The sequence below is a fragment of the Catharus ustulatus genome, chromosome 22 (genome assembly GCF_009819885.2).
Source record: "Catharus ustulatus isolate bCatUst1 chromosome 22, bCatUst1.pri.v2, whole genome shotgun sequence".
Lineage (NCBI taxonomy): Eukaryota > Metazoa > Chordata > Aves > Passeriformes > Turdidae > Catharus > Catharus ustulatus.
In genome coordinates this window covers 9222237-9243050 of record NC_046242.1, presented here as the reverse complement: position 1 = coordinate 9243050, position 20814 = coordinate 9222237, and the positions used below count along the sequence as shown (strand labels likewise).

Genomic DNA, 20814 nt, shown 5'->3' with positions numbered 1-20814 from the left:
ACCAGTGCCTTCAAATTTGCTAAAAGCACATATAAATATTTCATAGAGCAGACAATGCTGCTCTCACATCTGATTGCAAACAAGATTATTTTTCTCCCAAACAAATCCAATAACTTGATTATCTTCTCTAGTCTGTTCTTATTTTTTCTGCTGTACAATTTTCAAATATTTGCAGTTGTAAGTCTTTCAAAGCTTTAATTTGCTTAAAATGATTCACAAGCACCTTGTTAATCTTTTATCAGTTTTATTACAAACTGTAAACAAAACCCAGTTCTTAAATAATTAAAGGACAGAACTAGCCCTCAGGCAAATGAAGTCCAGGAGGGGAGAATAAAAAATTTAAAAATCAGAGTAAGCCTGTAATTTTTTTTTCCCTTTCCATCTACAGAACTGGTGAATCTAGCTTCAAAACAGAGAGTAATTCAAAAAGAACAGATTGTGTGTGACATCCCCCCAGCCAGTTTCTCTCATCTACTGTGTCCTGAATATTAATCCATCAAGCACCTACACGTTCCTGGTTACAGAGTTAAACACACCACAGGCTCTCCAGGCAGAAGATGGGTCCCAGAGAGCTGCTCAAGAGAATTCCTGTGCAGTTCTGTGTGCCCAGCAATGCCTGAACCTGCCTCCTTATCACCCCACAGGGTCCCTCCCAGACAGCAGGCCCAAGGGAAGGCAGCAGGAGCACACTCCTGTCCCCTGGGGACACCCCAGCACCTCCTCCTGTCCCCCCCGGGCAGAAGTCACTGGGCACAGCCATGGCAGAACTCCTGCCCACATCCCTGCAGCCCAAAGCTCCAGAGCCTGCCAGCTCCTGGCACAGTGTGAAAGCAGCCCCTGCTTGGAGAAACCCCACAGAAACCCCCAGGATGATCAGAGGGATGGAGCAGCTCTGCTGGGAGGGAGGCCTGAGAGAACTGGGATTGTTCAGCCTGGAGAGGAAAAGCTGTGGGGTGACCCCACTGTGGCCATCCAGTGCCTGAAGGAGCTACAGGAAAGATGGAGAGACCATTTCCAAGGGATGGAGTGACAGGACAAAGGGGAATGGCTCCCCACTGCCAGAGGCTGGGATAGGTGGGATACTGGGAAGGAATTCTTCCCTGGACCTGGCACAGCTTGCACCAAGAAGCTGCCCCATCCCTGCCAGTGTTCAGGGGCTTGGACAGGGTTTGGGGCACCCTGGGACAGTGGAAGGTGTCCCTGTCCAAGGCAGGGGGTGGGATGGGATGTGTTTTAAGGTCCCTTTGAACCCAAAGCAGTCTATGATGCCATCAAACCATGAACAATAACACTGTTAGGCGTCCTCACCATGGCCAGTGTTGAATCACAGCAGGTTCATCGCACCAAGAGCCAGCAAGGCCCAGCCCAGGGGGCAGGGGCAGACACCAGAGGGGAGCTGGAGGCCAGCACCACAGACAGCTCGGGGAGGGGAACTCCAGACAGGGGTGCTGGAAGTGAGGACAAAGCCTGCTTGGAGCCCTGACATGACAGGGGTGATGGCAGCACGAGGCAGGGGCTGGGCTGGAAATGAGAGTCCCCAGGCAGGAGACACACACAGGGTGATGACAGGGCTGAGTCTGGTCACTGTGAAAAGAGTACTGCAACATCCACACCTTGCTGCAAAACTCACCTCCAATTATTCACATGGAGAACTGTTATTTAATGGAATTATCACTGCTATTACAACCTCCTGTCACCTACCAACACCTCAGCCCAGCTGTGCTGCAGAACGCTGCTCACTGTGGCTGTACAAGCATTTCAGAAATTTTGATACAAAACTTCCAGCTTTCTAATGTATTAAGAATTTCCTAAGGTATTCAAATAGCATTTCCTTCTAGTTACAGAAGAGACTACTTCTAATGAAGCTTTCCAAAGCATTGCAATTGGAAGAAAACCTAAGGAACTATGAAAGCAAGACTGAGTAAATTCTAATTATCTTTTGAAGGCTACACTACCATGCACACAAAAATGGATTTAAATGCATTACAGACCTAAAAACGTGTAATGGATGCATTGCTAGCCTATTACATGCAGTTCATTGTGCAAAGGTTTTTGGTTGTATGTTTTGTGCACTGGGCTGTAAAAGTTGCTTAACAGAAGAAAATACATTTGATTAAAAATTTACATCAGAAGAATGTAACAGGGCTTTTTTTTTCCTCTCTGCTATTTTATCTGCCACTGACTATTCCCATTAATATTCAGTTCTTCTCTGTCTCACAAGAATATGCAAAAAACAAGGACTAAATATGGAAAAGTTTGAGGTCTAGATCCCAACCAATATTAAAGACAAAGCTGTCCAGAAGCTGGCTGTAGGTGGAAAAAAAATGCACATATTCCCACTTATAAGTGGGAGGACCCTAAAGTGTCACTGAGATGCTTGAACAGTTCTGCTCCAGTGACTCCCTTTGTGAGAAATATCAAGGGGAACGTGGGTGGTGCTTGGACTTCCTGATGCTGCGAGTCCTGCCTGGGCAGGAGCAGCCCTTGAGTCACCCGGACACACAGGATGCAACCACTGCCCCAGATCAAGGAAGAAAAAGCCCTTGACATCTCTACCATATTCCCAGGAAAGCTAAAGATCTTAAAGGCCCTTGCTGATAACCATTTAGAGCACAAAGCAAACAGCAAACATTCAATCTGCAGCACGGAAAGAAATCAGAAAGATTTTACAGCTTAGTTAAACACCCTTCTCCAAAACCACACATGAACCAATCCAACTACCAAGAATTGGCAGAACTGAGAAAGATCCACTTAAGTCAAAATAAATATGCAAATACATAAATAAAGCAAAAATAAATTAACAAATCAGTACTTCAGTCGGTCCTGCAGCCCAGGAGCAAATGAAAGCTCACCCTGAGGAGCCAACCTGTTCACCAAGCTCCCACCCCTCTGGGGCTGGAGGCTGGACAGGAATGGAATTCCTTCCCCTGGCTTCCAGCCCTGCCTGCTGCTCCCTGGGCTGAGCTGCCATGGACACACAAGCCCATGTTCACTGCTGGTGCTCCAGCCCAACCCAGCCTGCGAGGCTGCGAGGAGGAAAATCCTCCTCAGACCCACTGCCAGCCCCAGACCAAGCACTGCACCTCTGCAGGCTGCACCACCACTGGCAACTCCTGGTGGTCACTGAAAGGCCAGAGAAAATCAAAATGCAGCAATGAAAGGCCAAAACAAACACAAGGCAAGGCAGCTCTGTGTGACAGGGCTTAGTGGCACTCACAGGGTCACAGGACCAAGCCAGGCAGGGGAAGAGCCGAGTCCAAGCAAGGGCTCCTGAAGCACAAGGGCACATTTGGATCAGAGATTAGGACAAAAATATTCCCTGTGAGGGTGGCAGGCCCTGGCACAGGGTGCCCAGAGCAGCTGTGGCTGCCCCTGGATCCCTGGCAGTGCCCAAGGCCAGACTGGACAGGGCTGGGAGCAGCCTGGGACAGTGGGAGGTGTCCCTGCCCATGGTAAGGGGTGGCACTGGATGGTTTTTAAAGACCTTTTCAAGCCAAACCATTCTATGATTTTATGATTTGTAGTAATCTGTATTTACAAGTAAATTAAATCCCTACATCTGTTTTCTTTGATTACACCCAATCTCTGTTCACAAGAATATAAAATGACAAATCTCACTCATTTCCCTAAAATTGTGTCAGGCACAGTTGCAACATGATTTTGAAAATGCAAACTTGTGCTATTCACAGTCAGAAAAGGAAAAATTGAAAAAATTAGCAGCTAAAAGTGATAAAAATAGTGAACCAGGTGTCTGCTGAGTAATTCAGGACAACACAACCCTTTGCTGATCATTCCCATCAGTTTAAGGAGTAACATCTGATTTCACACCTGCAGAAATCCCTCTACAAGGCAATGAGGAAAAGAAGTAGCAAAGATAAATAAAATCAGCATAATTATCTCCAGCAAACACTTTTGGTGAAGACATGGGTGGGTTCCCACCTTCCAGGCAGGGGTGGTTTGGGTGCCAGCGAACAGGGAGCTGCTCCCAGAGCAGCCTGGCTGAATCCCTGCACTCTTCCCATGCCTCTGGGCATAGCTGTGGCCCAGAAAGTCACCCACACACAGAGATCCCTGACTTCAGCCAGGGGGACAGATTTCTGGGAGGGCTCATCATTCCAGGGAAAATGAATGTTCTGGTGAGCACAGGTCAGGCTGGTTTGTCACCTCAGCTGTCAGGCTCTTCAGAGCACTGCGTTATGCAAACACGGTGCACATTTCAGTGTCTGGACTTATGGAAAGGCATGGTTTCCTTCCCAGCAAGGGTAGGAAATGGTTTGGGATGAACTCCCCTTGTTGTGGGGAGTGGGAGGGAGAAGAGGTTGTGCCACACAGGAGATAAATAACCCAATCTTTGTCAAACTACTGCTAAAGGGGACAAGACAAATAACGAGCAGATTCAGGGATGAAAAAAACGCCTAAATTCTCTAAAAATACAGCCGACTCATGAATTTCCAGCTGCAGAGCAGCCCTTTCAAGTTGCAACTCTCAGTGCTTGTCGAGAAAGATGCTTCCTGCTTGGATCCCCTGCAAGAGCAGCTCGCTCTAATGGCAGAAACATTTGATGTGCTCCGTGTGCTCGGCACAGAGTGCCTGAATTACCGGGTGCAGACCTCATCACACTCTTAAAAAGTAATTTGGAACCAGGGCTTTGATTTAGATGGGCTTTATCCTTTACTTTCAAAGTACAACTGGTAATAATGTAGTCTGTGAGTTTAACATTTGAAACAGGGGTTCCATTTACCTCTTTGTACTTACTGGAGGAAAATGACTGTAATTGAAATCTTTCTGCTGGAAATGAAGCCCTTCTAACATTCAAAGTGGTTGCTTGTCCTTCAGGCTTTTTATTTTAGCTGTCAAAACTGTAAACTGCCTTTCAGAGTAGTGAGAGTCTTACAAGAGAGGATGAAATGAATGTACCCTGGATTTAGGTAGTGGGTGTTTTAATCTAATTTTCTAGCTAGAAATACAGCACTTCTCTCCCTTGGGCACTGCTGGGAACAGGAAAATTAAGCTTTGCTTCAGTTCACCAATATCTATCAATGAACCTCAAACCAGGGACAGGGCTTTTTAAGGACAAAGCAAAACCTTTCAAGTCCTCCATTTTCATCCATAAGCTCCCTGAGATCCAGGCAGCAACACGTGAAGCCAGGCTGCCCACTCGCTGCCTCCCTCCACACGTCTCCCACACTTTCTAGAATTTCACAGATTTTTTCCAAGAGCTTGCCTTTTTTCTTTCCCCCTCAGATTTAACTGATTTCCTGGTGTCAGCAATATTATTCACATGAAGCCTTTGAATCTTAATTCCGGTGTAAATGCACTCAGACTGAATATAGGTATTGTGTCCAAGTGGCTCGTGGCCAAATGACCTTATATTAAATCTTTGAAAGGGTAAACATAAAAACTTTGGGGTTTATCCTGTAGGCTTCCTTTCAGTCTGTATTACAGAATGTTAGCAATTAACTTGAAAGTAGACTCAAGATGAAGTTGGAGATTTCTACTTTAGTTAGTTTTATTATCTGGTTATTTTAATCACAACTGAAAATGTGCTGCTGGGAAAAGGTTTTATGGTGCTTGTCTACATGACTTAAAAAAACTGTTTGGATGACTTGAGCAAACTCACATACCAAAGTACACCCATTTAACCAATATCTTTCTCTCCTGTTTCTAGTTCCAACATGTCTTTAGGATAAAAGGTGACCATTTTTCAGGCTTTGTGTTGCAGCCACAGATGCATGACCACGTCCCACCAGTACACACCAGCCACTGAGCAAGCAGGCAGATGACATGGATGAAGAAATGTCAAGGATCCAGATGGATGTGATGAGTTTGGAAGCTCCCAGAAGACCCATGAGGGTTCAGTCCCTGAGGTTCAGGCCAGTTCTGTCAGCACACCTCAGTTCAAGTCTCTCTAGATAACCCAGCCAGGATGAGCAGCATTCAAACACAACCAATGAACAGGTTATGGCAGGAAAGCACAGTGATGCTCCGAGAATAAAACAGGTTGACAATCCATATGGGAAGGAAGATTTTACAATATACAAGTTTCCTGCAGTTCCCTCTGATACGTTCATAAATATATACACTTTATCAAAGTGGGGTCTTCAGACATCATCTTCTGAATTAAACCAAAAGAAAAAAAAAATATTTGTGATGGCCAGAGGCAAGGACATCCACTTCAGCAAAGCCAGCCAGCCAGTAAAAATGTCAATGAACTTTTTTACAAGAGAATTAAGAGGGAGCAGTGCAATGTCAGCACACACAGGAAGAGAGCTCCAGTTCTGATTAACTGAGATGCTGCCCTGACAGGAGGGCACAGACCCAACCTCTTCCTCACCTAAAATGACCTCCCTTAAACAGAGATTATGTAACACTTCCACATGAGGAGAGCAAACTTAAATTAATTTGGTGTTCACAGGCTGCTGCCAGAAGAGACATCACTGTCCTTTCTGCCCATCCAGGTACACCCCATAGGGCCATACCCTCACAGTGAACTGGGACACACTGACCTGCCAGCAAACAAAGCCAGCACAAAAAAAGGAATAAAACCAGCTCAGGTGGAGGTGGGATCACCTCCCTGTGTGGCTGCACAGGCAGGGCTGCTGACAATGCTCCTGCAGCATCCTGCAGCCCACACTCATGTCAGCTGAAGAGGAGAAACTGCATCTCCAAGGGAGATTTTAAATCCATTTAGACAAACTGCTGTAAAAAGCTGGTTTGAGAATTTCAAAGGTTCTTCAGCTTAGCTCACATAAACCCAATTTCTAAGACCATGACAACACGGAAGAGTTGCAAAAGAATTTGACCTAATTTTTTTACGCCAGTGTGGTTACACTATTGCAGAAACACCCAGAGTGTCCAGCCAGAGAACTGCACTAGTTTAATAAATTCAGCGTCAGTTCACACCTAAGCCACACTAGCACAACTTTCACAGGCAGAAAAGACTGGGAGCTAAAGCACAACAAGCCAAGCCCCAACTGCAACAAGAATGTTGACACAAAATCCTACCTTCAGCAAAGAGGTACCACCCTCCCACAAAGCCAAACCCAAAATTTCTCAGGAGCCTTCCATTAGGAAACCCTCACTTCAACACAAAGGGTTAACAGCCCCTTATCACACATAAAACCCAGTGAAAGACTTCAGCTTTTGCCTTCCTGCGTGTGTGCATTATGAACAGACTTGGCACCTCCCCTGGTGGATCAGAAGAAAGTCTCGTAAGGCACAAGTAACTGTAAGCACACAGATTAAATGGGTTTCCTGGATTTCATCCATGTTCAAATTTCCCAGGTTGTAGATCTCAAAAATATCTGTCTCTGACAAAACTGGTATGACAGGTTATGTAACACTCCACAGAATCACCCGGTGACAGCAGAGCAGGAACATTATCTGCTCTGCTCAGGGACTCCAGGGCTTTCTGGATCAACTGCAAGGGGTGTCAAAAAAAAAAAAAAAAAAAAAGATAACTGAATCAGAAAATGTAGAGGAAAAAGAAATCCCCATGTGTTTTAAATAGCCAACCTCACCCACTGGCAAATAACGATTTCCTTAGATTATTTCCAGGAAGTTCCATATGCTAAATATGCTGAGGTGATTTGTTTAATTATAGATGTTTACAGGTAACAACTTTAAAGAATGCTGAATTATTGCAGAGAAATATCAAAAAGATAATAATTGCCTAATGCAGTGGATTTTGGAGCCTTTTTAAGACTGCCCAAAACAAACGAAATGGAACAGTTACATCTGAGACTGTTAAATATGCTATCTGCAGCCTGGGATAAATGATAGGACAATCTTGTTAAATTAAATATATATGCTTTTTGTTAAATTAAGTATATATGCTTTCACTGAGTGCAGCATAACTTGAGGCACAAAGACAAGAAATAAATCAATGTGGGACTATTTGCCAGAATAGAAAATTTCAAACTAACAGCACATGCATGGGTTTTCCCTCTGTTCTAAGAGCAGCAAGTTGTTAACTGCTCAAGGATGTTCAGGGAACAGACAGCAAGGCTGCTTATTATTTCCATAAAAAGTTGTCTTGCTCTTTTCCCTATTTTGCTTCATGAAGGAAACAGGAAAGCTACATCCATTCATTCATTCATCCATCCATCCATTCTGCCTGCACCTCAGCACTGTGGGGAATTGGATCAGCCTCTAAAGGGAGCAGGAAACCCTCCAGGAGCTCTCCAGTGAAAATGCACCACTGCCCAGCAGGTCCTGTGCAATCCTGTCCCTGCTCTCCCTGTCCCTGCTCCTCTGCTTCCACCGGGCACCTGGGTACCGAGGCACAGCCGGCATAAAGTGGGAGCTGAGTGTAAGAGGAAAATCCCACAAAAAACACTCTGTTCTGTGCAACGGGAAATACAGCAAACGCCACAGTAAACCTCACACCAAAGAGTCTTGAGTACATCTTGCTACTTTTTGATCAATAAAATTTCTTTCTTCCAGTAATAATTATGGACAATTAAATACTTAGCTATTAAAGGAGAAGAAACACCTGACCTCCCTGCATAAGCATGATGGGCTCCACAGAATAAGAAATATTCCTCCCTTTCAAGCTCCACATGAGGAAAACAAACGTATCTCTATCATCCTTTTTTTTTTTTTTTTTTTTTCCCCTCGACACGGCGCTGGAGCAATCAGATCTGAGCTTTCCTCCTCCACCTGCACCGAGCTGAAGTTGCTGCCACATCTGCAGCCCGTGCCCGGCGCTGCTCCAGCTCTGGCACAGCCTGCTCTGGGTGGTCACAGGACAGGCAATTCCCGGTGCCACTTCCAGGGGCACAGCCTGCTCTGGGGGGTCACAGGACAGGCAATTCCCGGTGCCACTTCCAGGGGCACAGCCTGCTCTGGGGGGTCACAGGACAGGCAATTCCCGGTGCCACTTCCAGGGGCACAGCCTGCTCTGGGGGGTCACAGGACAGGCAATTCCCGGTGCCACTTCCAGGGGCACAGCCTGCTCTGGGGGGTCACAGGACAGGCAATTCCCGGTGCCACTTCCAGGGGCACAGCCTGCTCTGGGGGGTCACAGGACAGGCAATTCCCGGTGCCACTTCCAGCGGCACAGCCTGCTCTGGGGGGTCACAGGACAGGCAATTCTCGGTGACACTTCCAGGGGCACAGCCTGCTCGACGGGGTCACAGCAAAAGCAATTCCCGGTGCCAGGGAAGGGCTGCAGCAGAGGCTGGACTTACCTTCTCGGCATGCTTGAACTTGACGTAGAACCAGCTGGATTTGATCATTGTGTCCCCTCCTGCCCTCGGTGCACGCCAGGAAAGCGGCCCCGCGCTGTGCTGCTGCCGGCGCTGCCCGGGGAGCGCAGTGAGGGACGGGCGGGGAGCGCTGCGGGAGCTCCTTCGTGCCTGTGTCCCTTCGTGCCTGTGTCCCCTTCTGTCCCCTCCTGCCGTGTCCCCCTCCTGCCGTGTCCCCGGCCGTGTCCCCGCTCGCCGCGCTGCCGCTGCCAGCCCGAGAGCTCCGCTGCTCACGGGGACTCCGCCGCCCTCATCACAAATGGCACATGTCAGTAAAGCCAGGAGGCTGGCTCCGGCGCTGGCAGCCGCCCAGGACCGTGACCTCCCCCAGCGGGATGAATAATGAATTCCAGCACTTCCCTCCAGACACAGATTAACACCTGGCTAAACATTATTCTGACAATGAGCTTGTCCGCTGCGAGAGCCCCGCGTTAACCCTCGCTCGCCCACCAGGCAGGGCGGGGATGCTCCGCGGGCTGTCCCGCCATGCCCTCCCCCACCGAAAGCAAGATTACGGGACTATATATAGTTTAGAAACAATAAAGCCTCTTAGGCATAAAGCAAATATCTCCTTTCCGATTCTGCAGCTGCAGTAACGCTGCCGTGGAACCAGAGCAAGTCCTCAGGAGCCAGACTAGCCCCTGGATCCCTTTCTCAGCCCCCCTCTACAAACACCCTTGGTAAGCTGTCATGCTGTCAGACTCCTGTTTTAAAATCTGTAAATACATCTGTAAGGAAAAAAAAAAAAAAAAGCAAACCCATAAAAAAAACTCCCAAACCAAACAGAACAACCACCACGACCAAATTAAGCTAATGCACAGAAAATCCTGGGAAGTCGCTGGTCAGAGTGTTGGTTCTGCTTTAAGGAGACACATCGATCTGGCTGCAAACCTCCCAGCTCTGTGCATCCTCGGAGCAGTGAATATCAAGTTACAAACTAAAGGATGGATATAATCAGCTCCCTTGTGTTTCTGCAGCCAGAGCTATCTGCCCCAGCATCCTGTGCCCAAACACTTCAGGATGCACCAGGAAACAATGTCAGGAATCTGGAGTCCAGAGATGTGCCCTCAGTAACACATGTAATAACACAGGTGGACATGAATTTTTCACATGGGTTCCTGAACTTCTTCATGTTTCCATTCAACGACGAGTCAGGTTCAGAATTTCATTACAGAAGTAAAAAATGTCACCTCACTTCGCTGCTTTAAACAGCTGTCTGGTTATTTAAGTGGGAGTCTCAAAGTGTCCTATCCCAACACAAGAGGATCATTTGCTTCTCATCATTTTCAGATCATGACATTATAGATTTTTCTTGTCTCCCTTATATCACACCTCCCAGACTATTAAATTTATCCTTGTAGGGAGGCTGTCTCTGTCTCCACAGATCCTCTTCATCACTCCCTGTACCTTTGCTAGGTCTAGGTATCTTTTTCATGGGCAGAGTGAGATGGAATAAATACATTTACCACTGACTTGCCATCTCCTACTATATGTACACACAAGAGATATACAGCAGGTGAAACAGACCCTGAAACCTAGTTTGTCAGTATTACTCACCTAAAAAGTACTGCCAGTGCTGATAACAGTGTCAGTGCATTATCTCAAAGTGCTGGCTTTGACAACCTGGCTACTCATTCACCTGCCAACAGAGATTTTTAGAACTTTTCATAAACTAGGACTTATACAAGGATCCAGACACCAATATTGACCAATAATGGTCACTGCATTAGGTGGAGCTGGGGCTGCTCAGTCCTGCTCTGCCCTGAGACCCCTTCCCTGCTCACCCTCACTCTGTGTTTGGTCCCTGCTCTTCTCTGCTCAGACAGGGAATTGGGATGAAGGCCTTTCCCAGCCTCCTCACTGCAGTCACCTGGGCTGGTTCAAATCATGGTCATCATGGCTATAGCTGTCAGAAATTACTTGCAATTGATGCCACTCTCCCTTTAATTCTGCATTCCTGTGGGAAAATTAAACTATGCTAAAAGGGTGGTAAAATACTCCAGCCATTTTTTGGAACTGGAGATGTTAAAAATGGATGAGCAGGTCTCCTAAGAGGGAGCAACATAAAAAGAAAATTAAAACACTGTTTTTTATCATTTTTGAAGTAGCAGATGAATAAATGGGACAGATCTGGCTGTGGATTTGATTGAGATCAGGTCAGTGCAAGAGCCTCACTTCTCCCCAGCTGCTGCTGTTCCTGCAGTCACTGCAGCAGCACATTCCCTGCAACAGCACATTCCCTGCAGCCCGGGAGCACACTGCAGCCCGCACACTGGAGCACAGCTGAGGTGTCAGAGCAGGACCCATGGACAGCACTGTGCTGTTCCAGGGGCACTGCCCCATCCTGGGCCCTGGGCAGGAGCACAGGGCACAGCACAGGGGCACAGGGCACAGCACAGGGGCACAGAGCACAGCACAGGGGCACAGCACAAGGCACAGCACAGGGCACAGCTCGGCTGAGAGCCGGCACCGCGTACCAAGCACAAACAGCTGTGGCTCACAGCAATCACCAGGCCCTGGATGTTTTCCACTGGCTCATTAGCATCTGGCAGGACCTAAAGTTCCAGGGTCACAAAACACAGAGCTATTATTTTATTTCAGGAAAATGCACAGCGACATCCCTCGAGAGCTGTCCTTTTGCAATCAAAGGACAAGTGCAGCGCAGGGAATGGAGAGGCGGAATTTGCAGCCATCACGTCCCCCAGCTGGGCAGGGATGAGCCCATCACGCCACAGATTGCTCATTTTGTGTCTCACTGTTGAAAGCCCCCACATCAGCATCACAAACAGCCCCTGGCAGCATAGCAGAGCCCGGTGATTCCTCACAGCACTGACAGCTGCGTGGCTTTGCACGCACACACAAAGTACACACCAGCTTAAGTTTTCAACACTTCATTCATCTCTGCAGTAGGACAAAACACACCATTTATTTTCAAACCTGCAGCATCAGCGTTTTCTGTGAGCTCTGTTTGGTTCTCCTGTTTTATAGAGCTATAGTCTTTATGGTGCATGACCCAACAGCTTCACTCCTGTTTGCCAATTCACCTCCTAGGGACGAGGTGCTGGGCGAACACCACAGGGGATGGGGATCCACCCCTGAAAGTGCTGCACTCACCTCCAAAACCCCGTCAGTCCACACCTTCCCTTTCAGTCACTCATCCATGACATGAAATAACATACTATTCCTATTCTTGTTTCCATATGACCCCAAAAACGGAACCATGCTTTGGTAGAATATTCACAATTCTCCCAGAATAATCATACTTTGATTATTCAGCAGGTTTTGCCATACTCTAATAAACCATTTCAGCTGTGAGACAGTGTAGAAAGGAATTGAAATAACCTCCTTTTTAACAGACCATTGGTTCTAAGCCCTTTAATACACCCTAATGTATATTTAGATATCGATCCATGTTCATTTCAATTATTCCCCATGACAAAGCTGATCACACACTAATGCAATGTGCAGTGTAACACTGAGTGCTGAGTTGGTTGGTTTTTAAGTCTCCTAACAGCAGAGGGTACCTCCTCCTCTTCTCTTTGGCTTTGGGTTTCTTGGTAAGTCAGAGTAACATCTTGGTGCCACAAGGCAGGGGGGGAAGGAGCAAACAAGGCACTGTTTCACCTATTTTCACTATTTCCTGAGGCAGCAGAAATGCCTTGAAGAACCCACTTGTACAGCACAGCCACTCCTGGAGGAAGCTAAAGAGCCCTGACCCTATCCCAAACAAAAGCAATCTGTGTGTGTGCAGGGGGACTAAAGCTAAAGCAAGATGGTGCATTTACAGCAGGGACTACATCCAAGACAAATTACAGCCATTCCTGTGTTCTTGGCACTATGAGAGCAGAAAATCGTCTCCCTCCCTATTACCATAATAGCTTTCACACTTCCCAACCAGCAGAGTGAAGTGTGGTGATGCTGAAAGAAATAGCACATAAACAACAAACAGAAAGTTTAGATACATAGGAAGATCCCATCTCCAGAAAATGTTTACAGCAATTTTTATAATTAGCCTGTGGGGAGGGGGAAGAAAGGGGGGAACAAAAAGGCAATTTGGAATAAGTATAAATAAAAAGGATTTCAAGTTCAGTTTTTCACAGTTCAGAATGGCTCCTAATGTAGCAGCCAAAGCAGGGATCCCTGGGAGATTAAATGAAGCTGAGAGCAAAGCTTGTGTGATCAGCAAACCTACTAAGAGAGAAAGTTTTTCCCAAATTCATAGAAATGTAGAGTAGCTTGGATTCTACAAATGAAGTACAAATGCTGAAGCTCTGCCTGCCTCTGAGCACTCCCCCAACTCTAAGCCAGCGAACACCCAGCTCACTTCCAAGCACCCAGATTGCACAGCAGCATTTCTGCTTTAACCCAGAACCACAGCAGCTTTGTATTCCAACACTTACATCCTAGCAGGCTTCCCAGGGCACGGGCAGTGAGGGAAGGGTCAGAGTGCCCAAACTCACATCAGTGGCTACATCTCAGAACCAGCAGAACAAATGATGCACCTGCAGCCTCCCGAGGCCAGTGCTGCCAGACCTTTGTGGGTCACAGGGAACTCTCATCTTCCAGGCTAATAGAAAGCACTGTGGGATTTGCTGTCTCGTTATTAACATGGTAACAATCCCATCTTGTACCTCAGGACCCCGCTCTCCCATCAACACCATCTGCTCTTTCATCTTGAGTGCTGCTGAGTAATCCCATCATGAACATGCTGCTGTCAATTCAGGCTTCTGTGCACGTCTGCAGAGAAACTCTCCAGGTCACTGGTTTGAAGGCAGTGTGGGCTGGCAGGATTCAGGAGCTCTGGTGCCTTCACCCCTCTGACAGCAGGCACAGGATGGCCTGTACCCTGGGTCTGGTGTTCTGGAGCAGGCTCAGGATGGGCTGTACCCCAGGTCTGGTGTTCCTGGGACTGGCACCATTTCAGCCCAGGAGACCAACATCACCACCAGAGTCACCCTTTACAGAAAGATTATTATTTTTTTTTTTTTATCTTCCCACTGCCTAAGAAGTGCAAGTGACATTTTCCCTGGCAGCTTTAAACCCTGTCAGGCCTGTCAGTGTTGTAAGGTCTTTCAGCTGCCTTTCCCTTGGAATAGGATAAAGCCTAATAAGTCAGACCACCTGACTCAAAGAGAAAGAGTTCAGATTAATGTGAGAAAACCAGTCTGAAGTACTTTATCTCCCCCAGCAAAGTGCCAGTCTGTAATGAGTTAGTCAGGGTAACCCATCTGGGGCACATGCTCAGCTTTCCAGGTGAAATTATGGCTACGAGGCTCAACCACAGACCCCTGAAGGATTCAAAGACACCTCAAGGCAGTCCAGAGAGGACAAGAAACAGGCATTTGCTTGTGGTGTACAACCTGCAAGAGACAGACTGAGACAGAAGCAGGACAGCCCATGAGCCTGGCACACAGGAGCTGGGCTCATGATGGCTCACAATCTGCTGCTTCTGCCACACTGAGTTAGCTCAGGGTGCAGTAAGGAGAGCTGCTGATGGGATATGATATATATGGAACTGTGCCAGGAGGTCACGTGTGACTGTCTGCAGCAGGGGGAGGCAAACGTGGCTTAAAATCTCTTTTTGACCTCTCTGAAAAAGAAGGTGCAGTGCCATCATCTGTAATTTTAAAAAACAACAGAAATTGCCAGCTGGACAAAATTGCTTATGATATCAAGAGATGACATGATGCTTTTGTAATCCTACGCAATGGTTCTGCATTTTGTTCCCTGGCTTTCTGGTTTCTAGAGCTCCAGCACTGTTTGGACAGTGGTTTATTACCTTGAGAAAAAAAAAAAAAAAGTCACTTCTGAGATGACACCAGTACTCAAAAGGGTTTGAAATGACAGGATTCTCAAGCGCAGAAAGCAGTGATTTCTGTGGCACTCCATCATTTCCTCCTACTGAACACAGCCCTGCAATACACTCTAGAGCTGTGAGTATGGATCTCCCTCATTTACACATGGAACAGGGACGAGGGAGCAATGCATCCAGTGGGGAAGGGGGGCAGATAAATCCCTGAAAAAACAGAACCTTTGCCTGCAATGTATGTATTAACACTGGAGCACTAACACAAGTTCCCTTTGAACATAAAAAGGGATTAGGTGGCAGGGCACTAATGCCCACAGCTAAATCAAGTCCTGTTCAGCAAAACGTTTGACACTAGAAATCCCCAGCAGCACAGATTAGGCTGCAGTGCCAGCAGCTCCTGCAGCAGCCATGGCCACAGGGCCATTGACACCTCAGCATGAGTGCTGTAACCTATTTAACACCCACCCCGGCACCAGGCTGGGCACAAGCACAGTGACCAAGGACGGGCTTACACAGAGCTCTGGGGTCCCAGAACCCAAACAGCTCTCAGACCCCAGCCCCAGCTGCCCTGGGCAGCCCAGTCATGTCCTCACCACAAGCACAACAATCTATAAACCCAAGGCCACCTTGGCATGATTCAAAATTCCTCTTGTGTCACACAGAACAGGAAATCCAGCACACTGCAGGAAGGCAGAGCAAAGAGACAACCATTATCTCCCCAGACATGGGGCTGCACATCCCAGCTCCCAGCACCAAACACCCTGAAAGGTCCTTACTGAGGCCTGGCAGGTGCATCCCCCATGTCTCTGGGAAGCTCCAAAGTTCCACACACCAGGCTTGGATCAGCTCTGAGGATGCTCTGTACTCACCAAGCAGAAAAAACCCCTAGCCAGAGGCAGCCTGGAGCCCACAGCCAGAGCACACATGCTCACACATGAGCATGGACACTCAGCCAAAACACAGCCAGGCCCTTGGCATCCCCACTGTCCTTTCATTTTCAAAATAATTCTAATTCTTGTGAAGTTTCCCTTTAAAAATGAGATTTTGTTCTTTAATATTCATTGACTTCTAGTTTCCTTCCCACACACAAGGCATTATTTACTCTACAGTGGCTTGGTGCATCAATTATGGTAATAGTTTGTGAATAACATTTGCATTATGGGAAAATGAGCCTGGTTATTTAGCACTAGCCGAACCATCCCTCTGGAAAATTGTCACAAACATATGTATCATATGCCTCCACTTAAACAGATCTGTAATTACTCTAGTTTATTAAAAAAAAAGCCAACACTTCTTTTAGTCTCTCTTTTTTTAGTAAATCTTCTTTCTGGGAGCAGACAAACATCTACAGAGCCCTTTCCCTTACTCAGCCAAAGGTCAAGGCTAATGACTGCTGCTACCATGTCCTCTTATTTTACACTGAGATGTTAGAGGTGAAAAGCATCTTCTACATTAGTTTACTCTAATGCAGAAAGTGTGGCTCAGTAATTGTGGCATTTGATTAATTCTCCGTTTCAGTCCCTTCGGCTAAATTTCAGCCTCAGTTCAACTACTGTAAATTCTGATTAACATCTGTATTACATCAGCACCGAGGGTTTATATTCCTCGAGCAGGACTGCCTGGTGCAAGGCACTGAGCAGAGAGCACCACAGTCTGTAGCTCCTCCAGAGCAATTGCTCTGCTCCTTGGAGTTTAAAGTAGCAAATAAGGCATTACACCTTGGGTAATGTGTCTGTGAATACCTGCCTGAAGGCTTGTCAAATTTTTAAAGCAGCTGAGAAAAGCTAAGAAATATAATTCAAACAGGGGTTGTTCAAAAAAACCCACAAAAGCACACCAGCAAAATGAACAGCTTTGTACATTGAGGACCTGTAGAACCCAAATTCACAGCGTTTTTAACACTCAGACTCCAAAAATTCTTGCAAATAAGCAGTTGTGTCAGTGCACAGCAGCTGTTGGCTTGCTCTTACAGTGTCAGCTCAGGTTTATTTGGAGAAGTTAATCAAGGCTTCTGGCTTCCTTAGAGCACCAGGGCTTCCCATAGAGCACCAATCCTGCTGTCTTTGTACATAAGAAATGTTCAAAACTGCCCCTTTGCATGGAAAGGGAGAGCAACACAGCCAGAATATCCCAGCAAACTTGACTTCCGAGGTCACAAATTGTAACATGGACAAGAGAAGCTGTTGATGCCAGCAGATTTCCACAGGCAACCCCACAATCAGAACTGAACTTTCATAGGGAGAGTATACCACAAAGAGACTTAAAAGAAGCTAAATGAAAGTGGAAGAGAGTGGCACAGACAGTGTAACAGTGGTACCTGAGATGATCCATCCTCAGCTGCACACAAAGGAGCTGGCACTGCTCTGTGCCAGCAGCTCCTCCCCAGGCTGCTGGGCAGAGCTGGTCCAGGCCAGTAATGAGAAAGGATAGTTTAATAGTTCTTTCATAGCCCATGACTTGGTGATGTCAGGCCAATTCCAAAGTTTCCAGCCAAGAAATCCTAATGAGCCATCTCAAAAAGCAGTCAGAGGTTACATAGCTGCTGACACCCAACTGCAGCCTTGTTATTCAGCCAGATGTGAAAACAAAACAACAGCGTTGGACGAGCTCAGTTTGCTCTGCCTCTGTACCACCTTTCCCCTGCACAAGCAGTACCAAACCCCCTTTACACAGCACACCAAGAGGTTTTTCCTCTCTTGTGTCAAAATTGAAACTGGTCTTACTCTGTACCAGCACATGGTGTGTGCATTTGGAAATTGCTCTAATGCCTATATTCCCAGCTCTGGTATGAAAATCTCCACAGTAGAAGCTCCAGCAGTGGCACAGTGGCACCAGGGCTTTTCCAAGACAGGTGAGGATGGAAGTATAAAGCAAAAATTGATTATTCCTGTGATACACTTGAAATTTAAGTATTAGCTTGTATTGAAGCTCTTGATCTAACAAAGTGCTATTATAAAATGAACAATCAAGCCCAAAAGCTCACCCCCATCCTATCTAGGCAATGCTACATTCACCACAGCAATTCCAAATCCCACCAAAGCTTTTGCCTCTGTTCTGGCCAACTGAGCAGCACAGCACCATGTATGCCACAGGGATCAAAAGCAGTGCTTTGTGTCCTGCCTCAGCAGGAGCTGTGTGCTTGTTTTAACAGCAAAGGGAACAGGTTGGCAGTGCTTGACAAGTCTGAATCAAAGTGTCTGCAAATAGAATGGCAAAGGTCAGAGTGATGCTGCGAGCTGGCACTGCAGCCATGTGCCACGAGCTCTGCTGGAAAAACCTTCAGCTCTTGTCTTCAACACTCTCTCTTGCTACACATTTATCTGCCCCACCCGAAGAGAGAAAAGATTAAAACAGACATGTAAAAAGGATGAGGAAAAGAAAACTGCAAAATAGTCCCCTCCCTCATTTTAATTATTGATGCAGACAGCCTAAGCAATCTGTAAGCCATATACATAATGTATTTACTTGAAAATCCCAGCAAATCCACACGGTATTACAGAACAAACTACAAGCTGATCTGGGAGCACTGTCTTAAGAACTGGGTAAGCTGTCTCCATGTACTCAAAAATCTGTTTGACAAACGGAAAGATTAGATTAATGTTAATAATGCTAACGTGCTCAGCAGCACTCCCTGCCCCAGCAACGGGCTTTGGGTGCCCGAGGTCTTGTCTTTATCCACACCAGATCAGTCTGTGCTGCAAACTCTGCTTGTTTAGAATGACAAAGGCAAGACTGGCTCACATTCATGAAGCCCCCCCTCCTCATTTGATTATACACTCCAGCAGTAATGTTTACAGATCAGACAGAAATCAGCAGATGTTTTACATAGCAAAAGACCACGTTAAAAAAACCCCAAACCAATCACTTCTTGAAACAGCTGCCTCTAGGTTTGGGGGCTAAGGAGGGTGGATGGGGTAAAAGGGAAATGGGGGCAAAGAATCAGACTTCAGCCTGAATTTGGTGAGGGATGCTGTGTCCCCTCTGCCCTGTCACTGACTGGAACCACCTGGACAAGAAACACATTCATTAAAAAAACATTCCCTGCAAAGCTGAACAGTCAGTATAAGCAGCAGCAGGCAGCAGTTTGCTACAGCAAGAAAATGCAGAATCTGTAGCTCATTGAGCCATTCATTGTTTTAATTCCCGAGTTTCATCTCACTCCATAAGAGGCTCTGGACAGCAAAGCTTTCTGCATCTACACTGCTCATCACGCCACGAGCTGGTGTGCCAGCAGCGAGGAGGGCACAGGAGGGGCACTGACACTGTCACCCCCCAGCTCTGGGAGGTGGCACAGTGAGCCCAAGGCCAGGCCAAGCCCTGCAGGTCCCAGAGAGCCACACCACCTCCTCCTCATGGCCCAGATGCTGGGAGACCCCTGCGGCACAGCGGAGCCTGTTTGCAATTTTCTTCTCAACCACCAGTACAAAAACACAAACCTTCAGACAAACGGATCCTTCACTTCCTCCTTGCTGCTTTCAGTGGTTTCTTTAATCTTTTAAGCTTCTGGGTCTAATCCAGCAGCTGCCATCAAAAGTACTTATACAACTGCAGGGGAGGGAGGAGGGAAGGAATGGGATACACCAAATCATGAAACACATTTGCTGAGCAGCCTCTTTGTTCTTCCCACAAGTGAGTGCCTTTGGAAGGTATCTGTTCACAGCCCAAACACATCTATGTACATCTACCTGTGATGTCCTCTACTGCCTTATCTCTAAAAACATGCTATAGAGAAATGCCACCAAATGAATCAGATGACACATCTGAGCTGGCACGCTGCAGCACAGCGTGGGCAATGAAATGGGGGATCTCTACAGAAAGTAGCTCATGCATGAATATGCTATAGGCAGACAGCTCCCAAGATGATAAATGCTGCTCTTTTCTGAAAGCTGAAAATATTTAGTGGTGTTCTTCCTGGAAGGCTCCAGTGAACATGCAGAGGGTCTGTTCTCATTTCAACAACAGCAGAAAGCACATTTCAGATCTCCTGGCAAAAAAAGTTTACACATGGTCTGAGAGCACAGGAAAAGTTCAAAATCCATTAACAAAGAGAATCAAAAGCTGTTAAGATTTCATTATTTGAAAACAAAACAAACACCCCCAGAGCACTATTGTATCGAGCACCAGGATCTCGCAATTTCTGCAGGATGCCAACTGTTCTCTGTGTGCTAAACCCACATTTAAAGGGGCTGGAGGGTTGGAGAGGCACCAGGTGGACAAATTCCAGTTAAGGTTGTGCTTTAGCTCCTGGTTTTCCCAGGACACAGTACACACAAACGCTCTGTTCCTGCTGTGAAATGAATTTGCTGGTACATCCTTCTCATCAAGCAAGGTCTCATCCCCCAGCATACTGACATCTATGCTAAATTTCTAAAAATAGCATGTCCTTCTTACATGAACATGACATAAAGGAATTAGGTGACAGCTGACCAAAAGCATCCCTTTAAAAGGCAAACTTTGCTGAGCACCAAATGCAAGCAGAAGTTATAAGCAGCCAAACTTTTTTGCATTAATTGAAGACAGAAAAAAGCTTCTAGATCAAGTCTCAGTTTGCCTGGAAAGATATTTCCTCTACACACTGACTCAATTACTCCTATTCCCATTTATTTATAAATTAATGAGTTTTCCAATGGATTTCTGCTCCAGGAAAAGATCTGCCATAAGCACCCTTCCAGGTGCAGGTCCCATAGGAGCTCTGAGATTCCCACTGCGGTGAAGAACTTTGTCATTCAGGCTTGAAAAACTCACCTAGAGTTTTCT

The 20814-nt window shown here is 46.6% G+C and overlaps 1 protein-coding gene across 3 annotated transcripts in view; it reads right to left on the bottom strand.

The window, feature by feature from the left end:
* The window catches only part of AUTS2 (activator of transcription and developmental regulator AUTS2), a 757798-nt gene that overhangs the window by 497533 nt on the left and 239451 nt on the right, over nucleotides 1-20814 (bottom strand). The window contains exon 1 of one of the 3 annotated variants that reach the window (XM_033078076.2): nucleotides 9192-9333. The exons of the other annotated variants lie outside the window; for them this stretch is intronic. Coding sequence (XP_032933967.1) covers nucleotides 9192-9239 — 48 coding nt within the window. The 5' untranslated portion in view covers nucleotides 9240-9333. Of the gene's footprint in view, nucleotides 1-9191; nucleotides 9334-20814 lie in introns of those variants that run through there. 3 annotated transcript variants of the gene reach the window in all.